General features: G+C 38.8%; 1 protein-coding gene across 7 annotated transcripts in view; it reads right to left on the bottom strand.

Moving 5' to 3' along the window:
* The window catches only part of PCDH7 (protocadherin 7), a 467,742-nt gene that overhangs the window by 250,392 nt on the left and 192,104 nt on the right, over positions 1 to 25,246 (bottom strand). For 4 of the 7 annotated variants that reach the window (XM_042469336.1, XM_042469337.1, XM_042469338.1 and 1 more), the window contains exon 2: positions 3,350 to 3,566. The exons of 1 other annotated variant lie outside the window; for it this stretch is intronic. In XM_042469336.1, coding sequence (XP_042325270.1) covers positions 3,350 to 3,566 — 217 coding nt within the window. The remainder of the gene's footprint in view (positions 1 to 3,349; positions 3,567 to 25,246) is intronic. 2 more of the 7 variants (XM_042469340.1, XM_042469341.1) reach the window with 2 other exon arrangements.

The raw sequence follows: 25,246 nt of genomic DNA, 5'->3' as shown, positions 1-25,246 counted from the left end.
AGTGATAGTCTAAATATGGGTTTTATCTCAAACACATTCAATCCGACTGCACCCTAACAGAATGCAGGCAGGAATTACTGCATGTAATTCATCACCAATTCCACCGGGAGAGTGCAGCCTGGCTGCAGCCCGGGTCCCAGGCATGCTTCAGAGGCTGCTTTTTCTAAGTCGGAAAGCTCCTGACTTTGAAAAGTGGTGTCCAAAATGTGCCTGGGAGCCAGGGTGCAGCCGGGCTGTACTTGGCCGGTGGAACCAGAAGCAAATTATGTTTGATAATTACCACCTGCATGCCGTGTCCCAGCTGCATCCTGTTAGGGTGCAGTTGGGTTAAATGTTCATGCGATAAGCTCCTATGGCTATAGGCTCTCAAGTAAACTGGAACATTCCAATTTTAATTTTTGCTATTCAATTATATGATCGAGTGGGAGGAGATCGTGTTATATCCTAGAGAAATGTATAAAAATGAGAACTTAGTATTCATAATAAATATGAATTTTTTTCCCCAGAAAAAATATTTTGATTGATTAATTGATCTTACGTATCAGCTTTCTCCCATATGAGACCTAAGGCAACTAACATCATAAAAATGGAAGCTAAATTTGCTTCAGCAAAATGTTTATGTTTAAGAGAGGCAATTCCCATAATACAAATTCACTGAGCAGAGCCAGTCCAATTTCTGCTTTGATGAATGCCCTGGTAGACATTAGAAGGCTTTTTGACTGCCTAAAGATAATCACCTAGTTCTTGAGTTGCTAGGTTTTATGTTCTTTGTGCCTTTGTGTTCTCCAAAGGGACAGAGATCAACTTTGTTTCCAAGATAATGACGGGCCCAAACAGGACAAAATAAAGCTGTTTCAGGCCACTTTGGAAGTATGCTATTTAAATGACACACACATCTTAAGAGGCCAGAAGCTGTGCCAAAGCTGTGCTCCAGTCCTTAAGACTGGAGCATGGCTTTGGCATGGCTTCCAGCCTCTTAGGACGCATGCGTCATTTAAATAGCATACCTTCAAAGTGACCCGAAGCAGATTTATTTTGGCCTATCTGTTTGGGCCCGACATAACTGAAAGTGGCACTTTCAAAATGAGGCCACTTTAAGAGAGTCACAAGTAACTATGGTTACTTAGTCTAGACCAGTGATTCTCAAGCTTCCTAATGCCACAGCCCTTTAATACAGTTCTTCATGTTGTGATGACCCCCAACCAATAGTCTCGGTTCCTAAGACCATCAGATAGACAGTATGTGTTTTCAAATGGTCTTAGGCAACCCCTGTGAATGGGTCGTTCGACCCCCCCCCCAAAGAGGTCGTCACCCACAGGCTGAGAACCACTGGTCTAGACTGACATTTCCGTTAATAGGTACCCATTATCTGTAGTTGTTTTAGATATAATCATGTTCTAAATATTCCTCTATGCCAAGGACCTGGACTCCATGGCATTTTATCACGGATTAACTCCAGGCTTGACAAGATACTACATGGCTTATGTGGTAGTTACCCATACCAAAGGAATAACAACAACAACATACAAGCAGAGGAACATGACAATCTTGTATGGATGATAGGAAATATATTAGAGATTGTAATCACAGGAAATGCTCTTTAAAAACACTGTTTCCTTCTTTGATTTCTTCAAATTAATCTTGAATATAAGTGTGGGCTCTTGAATTTAGTTTAACTTGCCTCCTTATCTAAATTCTCTTTATCTCTTCCAAAAGCACCATTGTGCTTTATGTGCAAAACAAATAGAATAATCAGAAATGCTATTTTATATTCTCCTTAATGCAGGGACTAAGGAAAGAACAAATGAAGCCACAATTTCTTGTTCTCATGTAAGATTTTTCTACACACACCCCCCACCATTCTGTTTTTTATTGTGTTGAGATGTCAAGATGAACCAAACCATTGGAACATGTAATTAAGTGCTGATATAAAACTCTCAAAAGGAAACTAAAACAAACAGTGACTCACAGTAAATCTATAGTTGATTCCAGACAACTCCAATACATCATCCATTTATGCTTTTATATCTATACGTACAAATGTCTGTGTATAAATTCACATTGTTTCATTTGATGCCATCATCCTGCCAAGAACATAATTTAAAGGTATAACAATGAAATCAATATAATTGATTTCAAGAGATGTCAGACCCACCAAGTAAAAGCATGGGGGCACAAACCCTTAAAATCTCTCTCTCTCTCTCTCTCTCTCTCTCTCTCTCCTTTAAATGGGTTTTAAAAATGTTCACTTAAAGCAAAAGACAAAAATGGGACATTGTGGAAAATGGTATTTAGTTGTAGGGAAATTAAATACAGTGCTGGGAAACACATTGTAATTTTGGCTTTGACATCAATAAACCCGTATTTCAAAAAGAAATGTACTGATGGCATTTTCCTGCAAAGCTGCAGAAGACTGGGGCAGGGAAGACATTTTCTTTTCCCCCCACCATAATTAACACTTTTTGGACTTCAGATTTATTAGAATAAAGGTGTGAATTAAAATTTCTTAGATAAAAGACAAAGTCTTTGTCACTGGTACCAGCACACAGTGGCTTTTATCCAGTGAAGGAGCATATAAATGCAGTTTAAAATTACTATTATATGCTGGGGGCACTTTATGGTTTGTGCTCTACCCCAGACAATAGGATATAACTATAAATACAGTCCTTTTCTTTTCACCATCAATATCCTGTCCCTGTTATAATAAGCATACATGAAGCAAGAAATATAGGATGTATCATGTGCATGCAACCAGTGAAAAAAAGTTCTAAGTCCAATGTGATAAAAAATAATGATAATTATAATTACAATTGCTAGAAACATGACAAATAGTACACCTATTATCTTACCAATTTTTAAAGGAATATTTAAAAAGGCTTGGCCACCTCTGTGATTATATTTTAAAGATATACTTTACAATGTCAGCTATGCAGTTTGTTGGCTTGTTTAAGTTGCATGACTTCCTTATTTTAACAAATATTCTCTGTTAAATGGAGTGCCTACTATTCAGGCAAATGTTAAGCACATCCAAGCCTTAATGTGATTTCAAGTCAAAGAGCAGGGTCAATATTTCTCTGCACGAAATGGAAGGAGGGCTTAGAAATGCTTAAAAGTGCAACCCTATTCATGTCTACTCAGAAGTAAGTCATACAGCATTCAATGGGCTTACTTCCAGCTTAGTATGTATAGGATTGCAGCCAGCCTTTGGCTTGCTACTGCCTCATGGGTTTATGCTTCTTTTTAAAATACATGTTTGTGTGGGTTTCCTTCCAACTGACCTCTTGACAAGTCTACCCTGTGTGGCGTCACTACCGTAAGTTGAGTGTGTGGATGTTGTGTTTGCCCCTACCATTTTCCATATGCTCTGCCTCACCAACACTGCCATCCGGCGTAGTCCTTTCGTAGTTGTCCTCTGGGAGTGGAAGGGCACCCAGCCTCGGCCCTGAAGAACTCTTACTGCTTGGTGTTTCTGACTCCTCCAGACCGCTGTCATAGCAACTCTGCAATGACCCTTGATGTGGGTCCTGAGGCTGACTCACAACTGAAAACGTCACTCTACGGAATGGCTGCAAAAGAAAAGATTCTGAATGTCACTTCAAAGGTATGGTCTTTGAGAAAGCCATTCTTAACAAAAAAATAAATAAAATAACACAAAACCCCCCACAGTTGAGCCCCCAGTATCTAAACGCTGGTTCAACAATGACTAATCTAAACCTGTAGCAACAACCTGGAAAGCTTCAGTGACTGTGTGTAATGTATATAAGCCTTCATCTGATCTTCCATTTATCTAAGTGCTTCAACTGTTCCCGGGGCAAAGGTTGGACACAGTAGGCTACCAGTTTAAAGACTGCTAAATATATCAGCTCTTCTCAAAGTGTAAGGTGGTTCTCTCAAGGAAGTTGTGGGCGACCAGACTTAATCTCTGTGTATCTGAGCAAGAGACACTTGAAGACTGACGGCTGTATGTGCAAAATGGTTCTCATGAAAAGACTAGCATCGGGAATGTTGTAAAGGTTTGTGAAAATCGTGTATTAGGGGTGGAGAAAATATTCCAATTTTAATAAATGGTGGAAAGGATATGTTTCTTGACTTTCAGGAAACCCTGATAAGAAGAATGAAAGTACTAATCTGTCTGTTATGTTTTCTCTCATATTTAACTCTTTTTTAAAAATAAATTCACGTTATTTCCATCAATCTTATGAATAAATGTGTATCTATTCATAATTCTTAAACCAAAATCAAGCAAACAAAATTCTTTGCCACTTGCACTGGGCAAATTCAAGAGGCTCACCTCTTCCCATATTATACCTGCTCACCATTTAGATGGCATTCTATCATTTAAAAATGACAATCCTAATTCAGTAACAATAACATATGACTGAATACTTAGGAATTCAAAGTTACATTTATGGGCTAAGCACAGAAAGCCCTCTACCTGAATGGATAAATTTATAAATTTTGCTTTTTCTCACATTGCCTCTTTTATTTTGCTTTTAAAAACGCACGTTCTTTCATTCAAATGTATTAAGAAATTGATGCACTTTGATTTTTTGATTTTTTTTTAAAGAAAATAAACAGAATATTTACCTACCCTTAGCGTATTTAATCTCATCACATTTTAGAAGTATATGTCTGTCTTCAATTTGGCCTGTGTTAAAACAGCTCTGACGTAGAAATGTTTTAAATGACATTGGCTAAAGATTGCCACAGAAGATTTCAGCATGAAACCTTTGTGATGCCTGGCATTAAAGCTCTTTGGAGAAAAGAACAAAATGCTAGAAGACTTTATAGACATCATAAATGTTACAGTATAGTGTGGCTGCCAGTAACACTCCTACACACATGGGCATTTTAAAAATCAATGTCTGTGATTTTGAAAACCAGACCACGTAAGGGATGTAACAGGAAGAAAAAGAAAATGGTTCAGTCACTCCACTCCCCTTGTCATAAAATTTAATGCTGAGAGATTGGCTGTTTCTGCCAGCTGACTTAATAAAGCCTTCAAACTACTGCCGCCAAAGCTGACACTGCAAGCTTCCACTGGGACTGTGCGTCCATTGATTATTATTATGGATTTGTGTTCATTCAAAAATGTCAAAACAGCCTCAGAGGAATAACTGACACTATAAAAGTTTATGCATTGCACTCTGACACCCAAGGGTATTTGGGGAAATGGGAGAGACAGAAGAGCCTTGTCAGCGAAAGCCCATTGCATTAAGTGGACAGTGACAGCAAATTCAAAAGGAAAATACTTTCTGCCCCTTCCATCATCTGTGGGAGATATCCGTTCATAGAGAAGGATGTCCGGTGTAGGAAAATGGAGCTCATAAACTTCCACCTTGTTATTTTTTGTTTGTTTGTTTAATAGACAATGGATTCTATTTCCATTATTTCATTTTCATAAGGAGACTAAGAAGTTTATCACACTAGCGAGATCCTGTGGGAAAATAGGAGTTAAATGCGATATAACACAAAGATAACCTGGAAATGTCCAAGGTTTATCACACAACATCGAAGTTAAGGTGAAATAACATGAAGTTAATCCACAGTTAAAGCAGAGAAAACCAGCAGCTTTTTAAATTTGGAACAAAGAAAATTTAAAAAGCTGCTGGTTTTCTCTGCTTTAACTGCAGATTAACTTGGTGTTATTTTGTTTTAGCAGCAATTCAGTGTGATAAACTTCCCAAATTTGCAAGTTCTGTTTAAATTTGAATTGTACTTAACTTTTGTTTAACTCCTGCTTCCTCGCAGAATCTCACTTGTGTGATCAAGCTCTAAGAGATGGTTCTGAAAGCTTATAACCCTTACAGATGGCTGTATCTAACAGCACTGAAACATTGTGTTTATACATAGGAAGGCAGTACTTAGTCTGCACTAACAATGGTGACTTTCCATCCATGAATTTGATTAATTCATGTAGGTCGGAGACACTGTGGTACGTTTAAGGTTAGAGCATTGCCCCAAGAAATGGGAGTTCTGGGTTCTAGTCCTATCTAAACAAGGAAACTGACTGAGTGATCTTGGGCCAGCCACTATACCTCACCCTGACCTACCTCATGGTTTATTGTTCCAATGAAGTATGGAGGAAAAGAGCTAAGTGCATCCCCTTAAGAACAAGATAGGAAAAGTAGGGCATACATTTAGATCATCTTCATGACCATTGTGATACCTAAAGTGCACCCTTTCCTCCAATTCAATATGAAGAATATTTTAACATTTTGGTTGTTTTAATCAGAACAAGGTATAGACTTTCCCTCCAGAAGTCTAGCTAACAGCACCTTCTAAAGTCACACCCTTTATCCAGTCCAGCTGCTACTAATACCCCACTTATGCCTTCAATGTGTATTGTCTCATTTTATTTAATGACAAGGTCTGTGATATTGCACATGCTTCCTCCTGGTGGCTTCATATGAGTGGAGATATTTTTTTCTTTCTTTCAAGTGCACCTGGCCATTATATAACCATTTGATTCCTCCCACCTGCAAAAGGAAGTAGCACAAGTGCTATCAGACCTGCAAATAAGCCTTCAAAAATGTTAGCTGAGGGGGTGGAATCAGAGCTCAAAATAATTACAAGTCTACATGTAACATATACCTGTAGAAATCATTGGTGACTCATTGACAGCTACACTGGAAGAATGACAACTTGTCCTCCAGGTGTTATTGGAGTGCCATTCTCATCATTCCTAACTACTGGCTGTGATGACTACTGATGATGGGTTGTAATCCAACATCATCTAAAGGTTCCCAGGCCTAGTTCCTATGAGTGCTAAGTGAAGAATCAACTTTCTTCAACGTGTTCTTGTTTTTGTTGTTCTTCTTGTTTTAAAACCTATTAGTTCTGTCGGAGGATTCCTACTTGCCGTAACTGTGTCGTTGTATAAGCCTGTCCACCGCCTAGCGCGACTCAAGTACATGAGTGTAAAATCTACCAAATTAAAAACAAAACATATGTGGATCAGTGTTGCTAAAACCCGTCATGTAGAAAATAAGATGGGAAGATTTCTAAAAATGATTTCTTTAGATCAAAGCAGTATATGGGCTGTTTATCTCTTGAAAGAAACAAGCATAGTAAGTAGAAGTCCCATAGGCCACATAATTTCTCAATTTCTTTTTTTTTTAAATGTCATGAGTGATTTCACTCATGAAATTAAATCCCAGTGGGAAATAGCCAATTTCTCATGAAGTGCATCTTCACAAATGATGTAATCACCACTTTCATTCAAAACTGATTGATATGCCCTCTAGTGACTTATTTTCCAACTGTGTATTTAATTACCATCAAAATAATGCAACAAGAAATAATGCTATGACTGCAGTAAGTCCCATGAAGCCCTGCCCTTTTTATGCTACAGATACGAAAGGGACAAGACCACAGTCAGCAAATTTTAAGGGTAAATTATTTAAGAGGTGTTTGGATCTAACATGCCGAGGGGCTAATTTCTCCCATACTCATTAATATCTATGGGCTACATGGGACCTTGGGAGATTCCCTTTGTAGATCACTATGGGTACCCTGACTCATGCCATCATCTGCCTCTGTATCACTATAACTCAACAACAGTGCTGGGAAATGTTGTTGAGAAATGTTCTTTTTTTAATTACAACCCCCAGAATCACATAGCTACCATGTAACTCTAGTTCAAAAGTAAATTTTCCATCTTTGCTAGGAATGTGGGGAGAGTTGTCCCAGCAGAAACTCCTATTCCACAAATACCTTGGTTCCCATTAAAAAAATGCTTTCCTTTCAGCTCACCAAACAGCTGGTACATTGGTAGGAACCTTATTTTATTGGGAAGCAAGCAGTATGTATACCGTAATACCTGCATGTCTCAATTCCTCTATATTGCAAAGAAGGAGATAAGTTAAAACCTCTTTCAGTTCTTGCTGTAACCTTGATCAAGGCTGTGTGTGTAAAGACTTTCAGCCATCCCCTCCAATGATTCTGAAAAAAAAAAGTTTATTGTCCTCCTGCTGCAAATATAAGCAAGGAAAAGAGTGGCCAGTGAATAGGGAAAGGTTTAATGTCCCCCATGAGCAAACCTATGCATGATTACCTCTCTGCGCTAGAGGATTGTGTGAATATCTTCTGGACAATTCAACTATTCCATAGATCTTGCCAAACTACACATTTCAAAGCATCCAAGAATGCTGCCCAAAGCACCAATCTTGTTTCACATTGCTTCTACATATCAATACTATCTAGTACAACTTAAAGTATTCGTGGCATTATGTTATATTATGGATTAAAACCAAAAAACCAAAGCACTTGAGATTTAATACCTATCTGCTTACCTCAGCACAACAAGGCTGTATTGTGAACATTAGGTTTCTTCTAACTCAATAATTATATGATTCTATGATCTGGCAAAAGCAAGCAAGCAAGCAAACAAAAAAAAACTCAAGAGATTTTGCCTCCATTATGAGACTGAAAGGAGCCAGCACGGTGTAGTGGTTTGAGCATTGGATTATGACTCTGGAGACCAGAGTTTGAATCCCCACTCAGCCATGAAAACCCACTTGGTAACCTTGGGCACATCCCTTTCCAAACAAATCTTTCCAAGAAAATCCCAGTATAGATTTTTCTTAGGATTGCTGTAAATTGGAAATGACTTGAAGGCACACAACAACATGAGGAATGTTGTTTTTGTCAACATGGTTTTGCCATCATGATTTTCACAGTTTTGCCAAGTGTGGCAATAGTTTATTTATAGGAGGAATAGCTAATACCCAAAAGTCAGGATAAAATTCAAAATGACCTAAATAGACTAGAAACCTGGGCCAAAGCTAATAAAATGAAATTGAATATGGAGAAATGTAAGGTACTGCACTTAGGTGGAAAAATGAAATGCACAAATATAGGATGGGAAACACCTGGCTGAATGAAACTACCTGTTAAAGGGATCTAGGAGTCCATGACAAGTTGAACATGAGTCAATGGTGCAATGTGGCAGCTAAAAAGGCCAATATGATTTTATGACTGCATCAATATAAGTATAGTCTCTAGATCAAGGGAAGTAATAGTACCACTCTATTCTGCTTTGGTCAAAACCCACCTGGAATACTGTGTCCAGTTCTGGGCACCACAATTCAAAAACGATGTTGAGAAACTGGAACATATCCAAAGGAGGGCGACCAAAATGGTGAAGGCTCTGGAAACCATGCCCTATGAAGAATGGCTTAGGGAGCTGGGGATACTTAGCCCGGAGAAGAGAAAGTCAAGAGGTGATATGATAGCCCTGTTTAAATATTTGAAGGGATGTCATATTGAGGAGGGAGCAAGCTTGTTTTCTGCTGCTCCAGAGAACAGGGCCCAGAACAATGGATGCAAGCTGCAGGAAAAGAGATTCCACCTCAACATTAGGAAGAACATCCTGACTGTAGTTTGACAGTGGAACACACTTCCTCAAAGAGTGGTGGAGTCTCCCTCTTTGGAGGTCTTTAAACAGAAGCTGGATGGCCATCTGCCAGATATGCTTTGATTGAGAGTTCCTGCATGGCAGGGGTTGGACTGGAAGGCCCTTGTGGTCTCTTCCAGTTCTATGATTCTATGATTCTATGATTTCATATTGTTTCTTTTCTCCAATGCTGAGACTGACTTTTCTCATGGGGACTTGTAAAAGCCTGGTTTGGAATACTGATGCATGGAGGAACAGCTCTCTCCTCCTGTCCAAGAGCTGGGGTCTGCTGGAGAAGTACTTTTCCATGTCCACAAGTAGGAGAATAAGGAAGGAACAGGAAGAGGGCCTTCTTTGGCATGATGCCCCAGTTACAGAATGATGAACTAGGGCCAACCATGGATTCACTACAACACCAAACAAAAACATGTTTGTTTGTTTTTTAACCAAAAGCTGTGTGTGTCTGGGTGTGTGATTTTTATATTGATTTGCTCTAGTTCATACACACACATACACACACACACGTTTATAAACGGTATTAACTTGTACATTCTCATTTGTATCTTTCTAGGCTGTTATTTCCACTATTAAAAAAATGTTTTAAATTATTTTTTATTGTACACCACCCTGAGATATTTTGATGCAAGGCAGCACATAAAATATACAAATGAATGAATCATTTTCTAAAACACTGGATTTACATCCCTATACAGTGGTGGAACTTGCCAAATCACCAATGTGACTTTAAAGTGCAGACTCAAACCCCCAGTGGCCTCACCAGCTCATCAGCATGTACACTGTGAGCTGCCACAGATCCTACATTTCCCACTCCATTCACAGAATGTCTTCACAGAGGTGAAATACAGAAGCTAATAATATCAGTGGAGGCAGGAGAATTTTCATTAGATGCCCTGGAGAAAGATAGCAAACATAATATTGCTGTCTTTAATATTTCTCCATATAGTCTGACAAAACAACCAACTGGGGGACCACCTCACGTTCACTGTTATAATTACTACCACACTGAAATATTAAGCGCAATAAATAAGTGTATTATAGTGGTTTGAGTGCTGGATTACAACTCTGGAGACCAGGGTTCAAATCCCTGTTCAAGCATAAAATACCATTGGGTGATCTTGAGCAAGTCACACTCTCTCAGTCTCAGAGGGCAGCAAACATCCTCTGAAGAAACTTGCCAATAAAACTCTATGATAAGGTCACTATAAGCCAAAAATGACTTGGAGGCACACAACAACAACAAAGCCACACCACACCAGTGGTTTTCATAAGCATGATAATAGATTTCCACTGTTTGTCTCATTATTTGGCAAGCAGAAGTATGCTGGCCTTGCAGATGAGGGGCAGAAACTGCATGTTGTACCCATGTGCAAATATCAGCCAGAGTAAATCATGTGAAGTTTCTTAATCCAGGATTCTCCTCTTCAAAGTTTTCCCATTTTAGAAAGAAACATTTTGCAACCATTTTTTAAAAATGTAATTGCCTATGCTGCAACACTAGCTTTTGCAATTAAGAAGAAAGGGCTTCCCTGAAAGCCCTTCCCAGAAGGGCTTTCACATCAATGCCATAGTTAAACATACATTTCAGCTTTTTCATTAAAAAAAAAAAATCAAATGGTATCCAATATCCAGTTTAGACAAGGACTATGCTTCTAATTTTCTCCCAAAAGCAAAATACAAAAACAAAACAAAATAAAACAAAAAAGGCAACCTTTCCACCTGCTTTCAGAGGGCATTGTGTTACTTTGCTACTGAGTTTTGAATGAATCAGTATCAACTTGTGTGTCATTTCTAATTAATTTAGTGTGAACATGGCACAAGGTGCGGCTTTTGTTTCCATGGTGCTTCAGCCCCAATGAAAAAAGAATTAGGAGTTGTCCCTGGCTTCTTTTCACAATATTCCCACTTCCCAATGGAATGTGGCTTTTTCAAATGCTGAGAAAAGCAATTAAAATGTCATTATTATTATTATTATTATTATTATTATTATTATTAAAATTGTACTTAGATAATTTAACCGAGGTGGGGGGATGGCACTCCGGCACAGTTATGTAAGTCACAGAAAGTCCAGAATAAGTAAATTAAGTACTGTTCATCAGCCTCCTTACTCTGCCAGTTCTTATGGCCTATTTCCAGTATACTGACAAGGCTGCTACTATATTCATTTCTTCATATTACTTCCATGTAAACCAACCTGCTGGCTGACTTGATTACAGTGGAGATGAGATATTTTTGTTTTGGAAAGTGCAGGCATATTATTCCCCCAAGTCATCTCAAGTTCCTAATACAATCCAAAACATGCCCATAATATGAAACAGTGAGCTGTTCAGTTTCCTGTGCAAGGGCAGAGAAAAGGAAGGCAGTTCATGCCAATCATATTACACTTATTTCAACACACATACCATTAACAGAAGAACGTCGCCCATACATGCACACATTATAAATTTAGCCTCTGAATATAGCCTACAGTACATTTGGGGAGTAGGTGGGAAACATCAGTGGGAGGAAGCAAAGGAGGAACACAACCAGATGTCACCATACCTTGTTTTATAGGAATTAAAGCAAAGGTTTATGGAAGACCTTGAGTTTGTGCATGGTTATATAGAGGAAAAACAGGAAGAGCTAGATTTTATATGATGCAGACCTTGGGCATAATGAGTTACAAGGAGCATCACTACCTGTAACTAGTTGCTTTATTTGTGTAACAAAGGTGTAATAAATCCACATTTTTGAAATAATGTAATAAGTCTGTTTCCTTCTTGACTTACTACATTATTACTACATTATTATGACTAACAATTTACAGTAACTTTCAAAAGTTGCTTTTAAGGACAGTTTTTTTAGACATTTTGATAGTAAACTTTGTTGTGTGTTTGTTCTGTGTATGTGTGTGTCATTTTCTTATCTATGCCAAGCATTTGTTCCCCCCACTTGCAAAGAAACAAAAGCATCAGAAAGCAATGGAGCAGTGACCAAATTACAGTGGAGCCTTATCTTATGTGGGAGAACCATCCCCCCCTTGGCATAAGCCAAAAAAGGCGTATGCATTCAATATAATGCGACTCAGGTGTGCCGGTGTGGTGGTGTGGCTGTGTGCATGCATGTGTCATCCATTATATTGCTACGTGGCTTCAGCATAAGCTGAAAGCCGTGTATAATGCGCCTGCGTGTGGTGTAGGTGCACAGTACTAACATCACAAGTTACTTCCTTTCATTGTTATATAAGTAATGGTGACCGATTACTTTTTAAACACTGTAATAATTAACAGAATGAATTGCAGTCTGACTAATGGACTGCATTCTCCCATGTGTTCCTGACACATTTTGAGATCTCCTACCACCCTTACAGTTGATCCCTTGGGGGACATGGGAGAAGATGTTCTTGGTGTCTGTCCCCAGGCTTGGAAACTCCCTTCCTAAAGTGGATTGACTGGTGCCCTCCTTGCTATCCTTTTAATGTGAAGACACGTGTTATTAGTAGGGGTTGGTGAAAAGTTCCATTCCATTTCATTCTTGATCAGAATTTGCCCAAGACACCGCATGCCTTTTTATCAACAGAAAATGGTGCTGTTGATAAACAGTTATGCCAAAGTTGTAGGAGACAAGAATAAAAAGATACATTTAAAAAGCAAGTTGTAGTGCTGGGAATTTTTATTTCTACCAACGAAATAATCACTTATGCTTAGACTTATCCCCCTCTCTCTCTCGCTCTCTCTCTCTCTTTTACACTGCTGTTGTTACAGGAATGTTGTGAACAAAAGGAGTCTGACTACACATTTTTAAAGTATGGAAAATATTACTAAATATATGTTCTCTGTCATTTTGCACTACAAGCCACACAGTTCCCAGAATCCCAATTTACAAACAAATATAGGAGCTTCTTTGATATCTAAACAATTTAGATATCAATTGGTTCAAGACAGTTGGGACACAGTAGTGAATGGGGAAGCATTTAAAATACTACATACACAGAGTGAGAGAGCAGTTAGGTATGTCAAAGCATGGGACACAGTCAAGTGGAACCTATAACACCACAAGTAAAACATAACCTGATATTAAGGACATTCTCCAGGGGCATACAAAGATATTGGATGGGCCTCTTGGCTTGACAGAAGAGAGTGATCAAGAGTGGTAGTATATGACACAATGTGACCCCAGGCACTGAACAGCCACAATCAATCCAGGATGTGATCAATGAGTTGAAAAATCTGCAGTCCAAGCCAGCTCACTGCAGCTCTCTTGCACTGGCTAATTTCCCCAGCACAAACAGCTCAAAACCAGATGATGGAACAGAAAGCAAAATTAATTTTCTTTCTTTCTGTCTTTCTTGCCAGCAGATAAATGTACATCTGCAATCCACAAATGGATCTACTGAAAATCATTTCAGAATTGCAGCCTCACAGATATTGCAGGCTATATTTCAGAGGAAGGAATTGGCAAAACCAATTCTGAGTATGTGTTCTGAAAGTCAACAGGTAACTTGACACACACACACATCAGAATTGGGAAATTCTGTGACTGGATTGCTGGAGAACCTGAGACGCTGGGGCTGAATCTGGTCCTCTGAGCTTTCTATGATATCATTTAATAGTTTTCTAGCTTTTGGTATGACTCTTCTCTAACAATTCCAAAGGAATGAAATGTTTTTCCTAAAGCTTACTTACTGGCAGTAAGAGTGTTGAACAAAATGGCCTGTCAATACCATCCCTTTGGCTTTGACCCCATTTACTATTGGAAGATTTACTGAACTCAGTCATACAGTTCTCACGTAGGTAATCCACTCATGAAGGGTGGTTGTAGATTAAGATGGCTATCCCAGGAAAAGATGTACTTTTCCTCTACAAGGACATTTCAGCCTTATTCAAATGTAACATCACAGCAAGCAAGCTTCTTATCCATATAAAATTATGTTCCAGAATTTAAAGTCATAACTTTAAAGGCCCTATCATAACAGTGAAACCCAATGAAGCGGTGAATGGTGTAGTCCCTAATTTTGAGTGCAATTCAGTTGACCATTTAGAAATATGGTTTAAGCAGCAAAAGAGAAGGAGCATACCAAGTTACTAACAATATGTGAACACAGAAAATATAAGTTCTAGGTATTAAACTATTTTCAGTATCTGATGCCCTGCAATGACATAAATAAGAAAAGTGAAGAATAATTTCATGGGGTGGATTTTTATTTTGGAATGCAATGTCTCCCTTTTGCCATCTTTGTAGCAATATCTCTGGAGGTAGGATTCAGTACCTTGGACAACATTTTTAAACTTCAAATTAAACCCTAGACCAGTGTTTCCTAAATTTTTGTTCTTCGGGTGTTTTGGACTTCCAGAAGTCCCAGCAAGAATCCTGGAAGCTGAGTCCAAAACTTCTGGAGGACCAAAGTTTGGGAACCAATGCCTTAGGCCAGTTAACACCAGGTTCCTGGGATTATTACAGGGCAAATTAGCCAATGACGTGACTCTCCTTTACTGATGTACAATAACAGCATAGGAAAAAGCCACAATGTTGACACATCCCATTTGGTTCCATCATCCATACTTAGTGTTGCAAGATCCTGGAAGATGGAGATACCTGCATGCCACCCTATTCATATGTAATATCATTTTGCAACACACGCTGGCTAATATTGCTGATAAGCAAATAGTTGTGAGGCAATGGATTCCAGAGGATGACAGAGTAGGCACATTGCTCAGACATCTGATTTAATAGGCAACATCCAATACCAAATGCCACATGGACATACTAGAAAAACCTGGGTTACTTATTAACTGATGGTGATAGTTACTGAATTAGCAATTATCTTAACTGTGAAGGATAGAAAGGGGGTTGGAAAACAGTGACAGTGACTGTCATAAATTGTTGGGCTACACTTCACATCATGGCTGACCAAAGACCCCATTGGTTGGGACTTATGGAAACCACTGTTGAGAGAACATAGCTTAGTCACTATTTAGGGTATGTTAAACTGAAAATTCCCCGTTTACAAAGATTACATTTTTGAGCTCTTAAAATATGCACATCCCTGTACTAGAAGCAGATCAATTTGGGCAGTAGTATCTCATATCTGTGGAGTCATCTCCATTGGGAAGCCTGTGGATTCCCTATTGCTCTTCCTCTTTCTGTAGGCCTTTTATACATCATAGTTTATACATCATATTCTCATGTTGCTGAAACACTGTTTTAATTGTTTTAAGGCTATCTAGCACTGAAAGATATCATCAGTCATCATCATGATCATCATCATTGCATGAATGATTTATCTAACATTATCAAGTCCTAACATCTGTCATCTTAATAGCCCCATGGGTTCTAGTATCCACAGGAATATAGGAGATTCACAGAAATGAGGAACTCAAATATTAACTGGACTGTTGCAATTCTAATGTACTCCACTCCTTCATGCCTATCCTTTCCAGACTTCATTACAAATTATAGTGCTGTCTTAGCAGAATACAACAAAGAGTAACCATGAAGAAAAATCAGGAAGTCTTCCCAGCCAGACTGACCTATTTTGAAAAAAAAAAAAAAGTCAAGTGCCCTAGCTGGCCTTGATCCAACTCAACTTCACAGCACCCTTGGCAAGTGAAAAATATCAAAGGATCCCAAATGTTATTTAAAGCCACATCTTTATTCTTCTGAATATTTGGGTCAAGTAATGCATTTTAGGGATTTTACTGTCTAAACAGCTTGAGCTCACTCATTCACACGTCCCTCAAAAAGCATATAAAGTCAGGTAAAGAAAGGGTATGGGGAGCAAAAACATTCACCTCCAACCAATGATATGGTTTTTCTTCTAAATTTTAAAACTGACAAAGTACTGGTTTTCACCAAAATCCCGCAGTAAATGCATATCTGGTTTCTCCCCCTTCTCCATTGCTGACCTGCGTAAGGAATTATTTGACCCAAAATTAACACACGTAATGTTCAACTCACTAAAGCTGTTCCTCAGAATTTAAATGAGTAGGCCGTTAATACCAGCAAAAGCCTTTTCAGTGAATGATGTGCATGTTAATTGCTATTTTGCAGCTTTTATTACAGTCCTGGAGTGAGTGCAGATCTGGAAAATCTGAACTCTGCATTGCACTTTTTTTCCCAAGGAGCAGGGCTTCTCAGTTTAATGCATTATAAATTTCTCATGCCTCATAGAGTAAGGTCATGATTAAAGAAACAGACCTCCATGTTAATATATTTGCTATCTGAGCTATCACAGAGAACTTGTGCAGCCCTAGTTATGATTAAATGCAAATCACTAGACAGACTTATCCTTGAAACTGAACTAGATTTAGATGGGGTGTGTGTGTGTGTGTGTGTGTGTGTGTGTGTGTGTGTGTGTTTAAACCACGCCAAACATATAAACATTCAGGATTGAAGGCGAACCACAGAGGGGAACTAAGGCAGTGGAGAATTACAGGTGGGACCCACTTTTCCCAGTGATTTATATTTCATTTATCCAACTGTTTTGTTACTATTTGCCATCAAGTCCTGTTTGACTTTCAGTGACCCAAAATGAATGATAGATATCCCAAAACACTGCTCAGGTCTTGCACTTGCAAACTCAAGGCGATGGTTGTAATCTCTGATCAAACCGCTTTTGTAGGCTCTTCAATTACTACAAAAACCTGTTGGACCAGAGATAATAATGGGATAGACAGAGGAGTGCACATACCATGAGTAATGCAGTCTGTGTCATATGATGCTCAAATTCTCTGTAAAAGATCAATGGGTGTCTCCTATCCAGGGAATGAGGCTGAAAACACACGGTGTAATTAAACCACTGAATCTAAACAACTCTGGCCCTGTAGGCTGCTTGCATGGGAAATGAGCTGAGAACAATTATAAGTTCACAGTTCTGAATACACTGGTAGCAACAGTCCTGCTAGGAAAATAATATATGTCCATGCAAACACTGAATTCAACACATACAAATCTTTAGCCCTTTTACTTTAGATGCTGTTGTTCTGACAACTTGCTCAGAGGATGAACTACTATTTGGACCAGGAGGAGACTAGTCAGTGGGAATACTCCCCATGTCACTGTTCGATTCCAGTCCTCTCCATGTAATTTACCTGATGAATCAGTACAAGCTTGGACAATCTTATAGGATTGCCAGAATGAGAGGCCTCCTTTAATGGTTGTCTCAAAGAAGTAACTTGAGCAGGTGTTACTTGTCACGTAACACCTCTTTCTTCTACACAGCTATTGTAGGTATAGAAGCCAGTCTGGATTTTCACTCTGGCAACCCTGTATCTGACACATTACAGGTGTAATTATGGTCTATGTTTAAAATGTAAACACAATTGCAAATGTAGTCGGCCCAAATCAATGGGACTTATGTTAGCTTAAGGAATTTGTAGAGCCAGCAGAGTATAGTGGTTTGATCACTGGACTATGACTCTGCAGACCAGAGTTTGAATCCCTGCTCAGCCATGGAAACTATTGGGTGATCTTGGGCAAGTCACATTGTGTCAGCCTCAGAGGAAGGCAAAGGCAAACCCCTCCTAACAAATATTGCCAGGAAAAGTCTATGATAGGTTCACCTTAGTGTCGCCATATTTCAGAAACAACTTGGTGGCATACAACAACAACAACAACAACAACAACAACAACTAGAGTTTTGTGTTATTATCTTGTGCTAGGTAAAACCTAAATAAACAAACAAACAATTGCTGCTGATGATAGGGAAAATACATCTTTTCTCTCTCAAGCAGAGACAAAATTTCTCACTCTGGTACATTAAAACAAAATAACAAAAGAGTATGTTGAGGTATTAAAACACTCTTTCTTATCGTGGATGAGAAAATATGTGAATATCCTTTATATCTATTGTATGAGTTTGAATCTGGTGACCAGTTTAGGCAAAATTTCCTATTTATAAAAGCAGTGACCTTTCTCAGAGGCTACCTCTGAAGGATGAGCACTGTAAAAACTATTAAGTACTTTGCCAATAAAAAGTGGTATATAAACAAGAAGCAGCAGGGTATCTGGGTAAGTCTAAAGATTCTTATTGGGAAGCAAGAAAAATCTTTGTGGAGGGAAGTGAAAAACTAAGTAAACACAAACATGCACTCTGAGAAATTCTGCCAGCTTTTGTAAATGAATGGTTTCAAAAAAAAAAAGTTCCTAAGAAGCTACCTTCAGTTTTGAATCCCATTTTTTTGGAGAAATGAATAATCAGTTTTCATTTTGGCTGAAAGTACTATTAGAACACTAAATAGTAAGAAGGTGATTATGGATTTTTGAATATGATTGGGACAGTTTGGTTTCATCACAGAATAATCATGCCATCCATTGAAAGTATCAAATTTTAAAACTACAGCAAACAAGGATCAAAAAAGGAAATAGATTAATTGAAGCCACGTTTTTTATGAATTAGTCAGGAAACCACCCTGCCTCCTAGTACTGTACTATTATATTATTCATTTATTTGTCCTTTGGTGTTATTTCCTCAGTCTTTCCACATTCTGGGTTTTTGTTATGTGCCTTCAAACTAACTTTGACATTGGGATCCTATCATCAGGTTTTATTGTCCACATTTATCCAGGCAAAATTAGTCACTGTTTTCCTTTAAGGTTGAGAGAGTGTGACTTGCCTAAAGTCGCCCAGCAGATTACTATGGCTGAGTGGGAATTTGTAGCCTAGTCTTCAAAGTCCAAGCCGACACTCAGACCAGTTGTTGCTAATATGAAGAAAGATGATAAAGTTCAATACCATGCTCAGTTTTTTTCTCCATTGCGAATGATTGTGCATGTAAGTGTATTTGGGATTTAAGTAATTAATAAGATAATCACTGCCAACATTCCCTCGGTCAGCTACTGAAACCTATCTAGAACTTCTGAGCTAATACAGTCACTCTTAATTTCCTGCTGTTTGAATGATAGTAGATAAGCTGCATTAACCTTCCTTAAATTAACACAGCATTGTTCTCCTGTTTTTCATGACTGTGGGTTTTCAAAGGAGGAATTTATACAGCACAATGTATTATCTTTCTTTCATTATATGAAAAGCCTCATTGCTTGATTAAGTATGTATTAAAACAATAATAACCTGAGCAATTTTGCTAGGCCTAAATATACTAAAAGCACCAGATCCCATCTGATCTTGGAAGCTAAGCAGGATCAGCCTTGGTTGTACTTGGATGTGAGCCTGACAAATACCAGGTGCTGTAGGCTATATTACAGAGGAAAGAACTGGCTAAGCCTTGCCTTAGTATTCCTTGCCTAAGAAAACCCTATGAGATTCATGGGATTGCCATAAGTCGACAGGTAACATGAAGTAACATACATAATTTGGCTAGGTTTTTCAAAACTCTCCTAGAAATTTTCTTAGATTTCATCCCCAACATCCAAATTCACTTCAATTTCAATTTATTTTTTGCATTAGAAGAAGTTTTGCTCCTTACTGTGGTAGAGAGGTTAACAGTGTAAACTAATATTTCCAGTTTCTATGACTCCATTACATTTTTCCTGCTACCCAAAATAACCAGGAAAGGGTGGTGGTATTTTATAAATTCTACTTTATCAATTTTTCAGATGGGGATCCTATCATCAGGTTTTATTGGCCACATTTATCCAGGCAAATTTAGTCATTGGCGGGATACAGACAGGCAGGGGAAGACGTCTTGGAGGTGTATTCTGCTGAATACGGAGCCTCCAGACTGCCCGCCCCGGGGGTGTGGCTCAGGTGATGGGGCTTCCACATGGGGGGCAGTGAAGACGCCTCACCTGGGGCCATTTCTGACCCACAGTTTCCATACCGCCGCCTCGCAGGACGCTGCAAACAGAGAGGCAGCTTCCTCACGGGCGGCCAAAAACGGGGCTTTTTTTTTCTTTTGCCAGCTGGGAAAAGCAGCACCTTTTTAATGCCGCTTTTTCCCGCTTGGGGCGTGCGGGGGGCGTGTTCATGGCGGCATTCAGGTAAGGGCTGTCTGAAGGCTATACCTTCATGACGTCATGAACACACCCCTTTTTGCCCGTCTGTATCCCGCCATTGTCTTCCTCTAAGGCCAAGAGAGTGTGATGTGCCTAAAGTCACCCAACATATTACTATGGCTAAGTGGGAATTTGAACTCTTCAAGCCAGAAACTGACTCTACAGTGCTAAGGCTTCTGCTGTCTCATTAGTGCTGTGCAATCTAATATTTACTGCAGAACTGATAATCTAGAGCCAACGCAATCTAGTATTTACAGCAGGGCTGGGAATCATGTACTCCTCCATATGTCACCGGTCCGTACTGCACTTCACATTAGGTCTAGCCAGAAAGGACAATGGTAAGAATGTTGGAAATTACAGTCTATCATATGTGGACCGTAAAACCTTCATTTCAATTTATTGATTGAGGCACCACCAAGCATGTTGCTAGGAGGTTTGGTATGTCTAGCTGTAAGTATAAGTTTTGTTGTAAGTAGTCTGTTGGCATTTCCATTGTCCTGAAATTTTTATTTCTGGAGAATTCCAAGCACCAGTAGCAAAATGTTATTCCCAACCAGATTTTTTTAAAAATCCAGGATATATTACAGTTCACGTTGTATTTCCTGGTCACTCCTCTTCCATGCTTCTCTGGTGGTGGGGAGTGACAGTTGGCTGTGATAATGTTTCCCTGCATTTCAATGTATAGATGTTGTGCCTTTGCTGCCTCCCTCTTCCCTCTCCCCTGTCCACACAGCTTCACTGGAGCAACAGCCCAGTGGAGCTGCTGGACATCTCTGGCTGAGATTGTGCACAGCAGTGGCAACAGCTAGAAATATATGGAAATGTCAAAAAAAGCAAGGAGCTCTGTAGCCAGACCTCTAGCTTTTTTACAGCACTCTAGAAAAGCCTTAAGTTGACTAGGCCAGTGTCCATAGTCACAGTTATAATGTCCATACATGACCTCAACTGGAGGAGTCTTACTTCAGTCGCACTTCAGAGGCACATTTGGTGAGAATATAGAAGAGGGCTTCCTTGGTGGCCACTACTTGGTATTGAAAACTCGAACCAAGAGAGGATATTTGTCACTTTCTCATTTGTCAACAGAGAGCCTTTCATTCAGACAGATTTTGGCATCTGCCTCTGTTTTGAAAGGCGTGCTGTGTGCCTTCAAATCAACTCTGTCTTATGGTGACCCTTGCCTAGGGATTTCTTGGTAAGATTTATTGAAAGGAGGTTTGTCATTGCCCTCCCTTAAGGTTGAGAGTACAAGACTCGCCCAAAGTCATCCAGTGGGTTTCCATGATCATATATTATTTCTGTTTTATTCTTCTTAACTGCCTTGAATGCCATTTTTAATAGAAGGTAGTATATACAATTAGTAACTACATACATAATCTGATGACCTGAAGTCAATTTTTTCCCAGCCTACCCTATTTTTGGTTGGTTCTTCTAGCAGTCTAAGGCTGCTGCCACACTGTAGTATTAATACAGTTTGACACTGCCTTAACTGTCATGGTGCCATTCTATGAAATCCTGAGATCTGTAGTTTGCTGCCCAACCCCAGAAATAATGAGAAAGACACATGACTGGGAGTAAAACAGGTTAATGTACTGACCTTTTTATAAATTTCTTAACGGAAATGCAACCATTTCAAAGACCAAGTGTGAGAGAAGCTGCAGCCGTGGCTTTCTATCTAACAACCTCTGCAGCTTATTTGGATGATAACACCTGAGCCCTCAATGATAACCCAAAATCTGTGTTATTCGCTGGCCAGCCCGCATCAGGAAGTCTAAACTGAAATTCCCTCTCTCAATCTGCGAAGATTAAAGAGGGAGTTTATTTTTCAAGGCAGACCTAAGGGCAATTTCTTTCTGCCACCCTCCCAGGTCATAAGGCCTAAAGAGGTGATTCCAGAAATGTCCCTTCCACCCAAATGGTTTCTAAGGTGCTCACCGAAATATAATTCAATTGTTTATGCTAATTCAACTTTAAATTTGTCATGTTATAATTCCAACATTTAAGCCAAATCAGTTCCTATTTAGACCCCACCCTGACCAATTTCTCCTATGCCAACTGGAAGTAGTATGGGGTAGGCGAAAAACCCATGGAAAGGGGGGATCCTACTCCGCCCCTAAATGATCAAGGAAACATAATAATAATAATAATAATAATAATAATAATAATAATAATATTTATTTGTATACCGCCCTCTGGCAAACCAATCCGGGCGGTTAACAACAGTAAAATATAAAATATGACAATTAAAAACACTTTATCCCTCCCCCCCTTAAGACAGTATTAAACTTCACACTACACTAGGTGGGTTGATAAAATAACTGTAATGAAGACTCGAGGGTGGCTGGCACTCCATCTGCCCAGACTCCACCCTCTAAGCTTGGCACCATGGCATAACTGCAATGGCTTTCTTTAAATCAGCCTGTCTCCTCTCAGGGGAGGGCAGCAAACAGTCTATCCCCACTCCAACTCCTCTGTCGTGGAGGGGGGGGGGGATAGCCATTGCTCTTACACCAGAGCACTCTGACACAGAAGGCTAAGTATCACACAAAACTACAAATCCCAGAAATCCATAGCATTGATCCATGGTAGTTAAAGCAGTGTCAAACCACAGACGCTGAGGACCTAAATGATGATGTTTTGACATAATCATAGTGTGTCGTACAACACAAAACAATGGCAAACAAGCAAGAAAAGCTGATCAGGGTTAGACCTCCAGAAGGTGAGAGAAAGTAACTGCAACCAATCATGCAATTTCAAGGAATTTCTTGAAAGCAGGGAGAATTATTTTTATATACATGTCTGTGACAAAAACATGGCATTATCCCTTCCTTTGTAAGCATTCTTAATTGCTAGCAGCTTGTTGAAAAGCTAACAAACAAAATATGAATGAACAATTGCTACCCACTCAAGCAGAGTATCAGCCCACACAATCCCTTTCTCCACCTACAGGTCTCCAAGGTCTACTATTCTCAGCTCCTTATTGTGCTCAGTATATAATTGAAAAATTAAGCTGCGATTTATTTTTGTTTAGTTTAGTTTTGTTTTATTTTTGGTGTTCTTTCCATCAAGGAGGCTGCTACCATTTTTGAAATGGCACAGGAAATGAGAAGATAAAGATGTTGGATATTTTCCTTGTTGTTTGTTTACACAAGAAAATTTGGTTCACCCTGATAAAAAGAGAAAATGATGCCTGATGATGGGAGGATGGGGCACCTGTCACTTGCCCACAAAGCTTCTATTCTGATGTCTCCAAGATATCTCATTATGTACGTGCAAATATTCCAAAATCCAAAAGAACTCCAAAATCAAAATCACTTCTGGTTCCAAACAGTTTGGATATGACTCAGCCTGTACAGCAAAAGTGAGTAATAAGGGAGACAGGGCTGGATAAAATATTTACTGGAGTTTTATTCTGTTTTGGATTCAAAGGTTATTACAAAATAAAAATCCTACCATCAGCAGTTCTCCAAAGTTAGAAGAGCCTTTCTAGAATGTTCATGGACAAACTAATAGCCACAATCCAGCACAATATATCAAACTGGCAACATATAGCCTCAGAATAGCTCATTATATTTAAGTGCCATGTAATTATGTTTCCATTGATTTTACATTCCATTTGCATTTCTATGGTTATGTTTCCTCTTGTTTATTTATACTGACTGGGTCTATTTTTATTTCCCGTGCTGGATTAGTATTTGTTTTAATTAAATGCTTTCAGGAAAGATACATATTACATCACTATATTTTGCCCTACATTTTCATAACAACCCAAAGACCATGCATTACACAACTGCAGGGATAAAGTTGTCTCTGATTTTGCAAGGGCACTTTCCTCACTAATTAAATATACTAAACATGGGGGGAGCTATAATTAATATGCGCAAAAATGTATACTCTAATTGGTTTGTACTCTCACCAGAGTTTGCCAGATGCAGAAAGTGTACACATCATTTTTAAACATTTCGAACACATAACTACAGCAAGGGGGGGCATAACTCTTATGATTCAGAGGCACAAAATTTTAGACCTTTAAAAAGATTATGAACTTCACCTGATTTTAAGATGAATCACATTACTTCATACAGAAATGAAATTTTACCAGTCTGATCTATCACTTTTTATTATTTTATTTATTTATTTCAAGGATTTATATCCCGCCTTTCTTCCACAATAGGATTCAAAGCAGGTTAATCTTTTTCTCTTTTGGTATTCAGTGAATCAGTTTTAGGGAGGATTTTTCTCCTTGGAGTTAGTTTTCTTATGAGGACTAATACATTTCCCAATTTCTCTATCTGTGTGTATCTGTGTCTCTGTGTGTGTGTATATATGGCTACAGGAATGCATACTCTCAACTCAGACTTTTTAAGGATAAGGCCATAAAGTTTTGGTTGTGGAGGGGGAGAGCTATATTGTGCTTCATATAACTATCCAACACATGATTTATGAGACACTTTGTTTTATGCATCTGTTGAAGGATGAAATTCACATTATAGTTCAAAGATTAATCGCTTTGTGACTATAAAATCTTCCAACAACCATCACTGTCAATCAAATGTTTATAGACATATTTAGCTATAAACACATTATCAACTTCACCCATGAACAGATCCAGAAAAGGGGGGGGGACTTTTTAAGACAAGTTCGTAAACTTTAATGTGCATTTGTCAGTGCTATTGCAGCAGTTCTATCTGGCAACTATCGAGGTTGTGGGGGGAAAGAAAGCAACACTATGATGGATTTCTGAAAGCCAAAACAAATGGTATTTTGTGACTGATTTGCATTGACTTCTTAAAAATGAGATCAGAATCCATCTAATGTGCTGAAATATAATTTTTATACTGGCATAGATCCTGTTGCCTCTCTTGGCATAGTTATGCTGGCAGAGGATATGATAGCAACAGCC

Source organism: Sceloporus undulatus, chromosome 5, assembly GCF_019175285.1.
Source record: "Sceloporus undulatus isolate JIND9_A2432 ecotype Alabama chromosome 5, SceUnd_v1.1, whole genome shotgun sequence".
Lineage (NCBI taxonomy): Eukaryota > Metazoa > Chordata > Lepidosauria > Squamata > Phrynosomatidae > Sceloporus > Sceloporus undulatus.
This window is presented reverse-complemented; position numbering and strand designations above follow the sequence as displayed.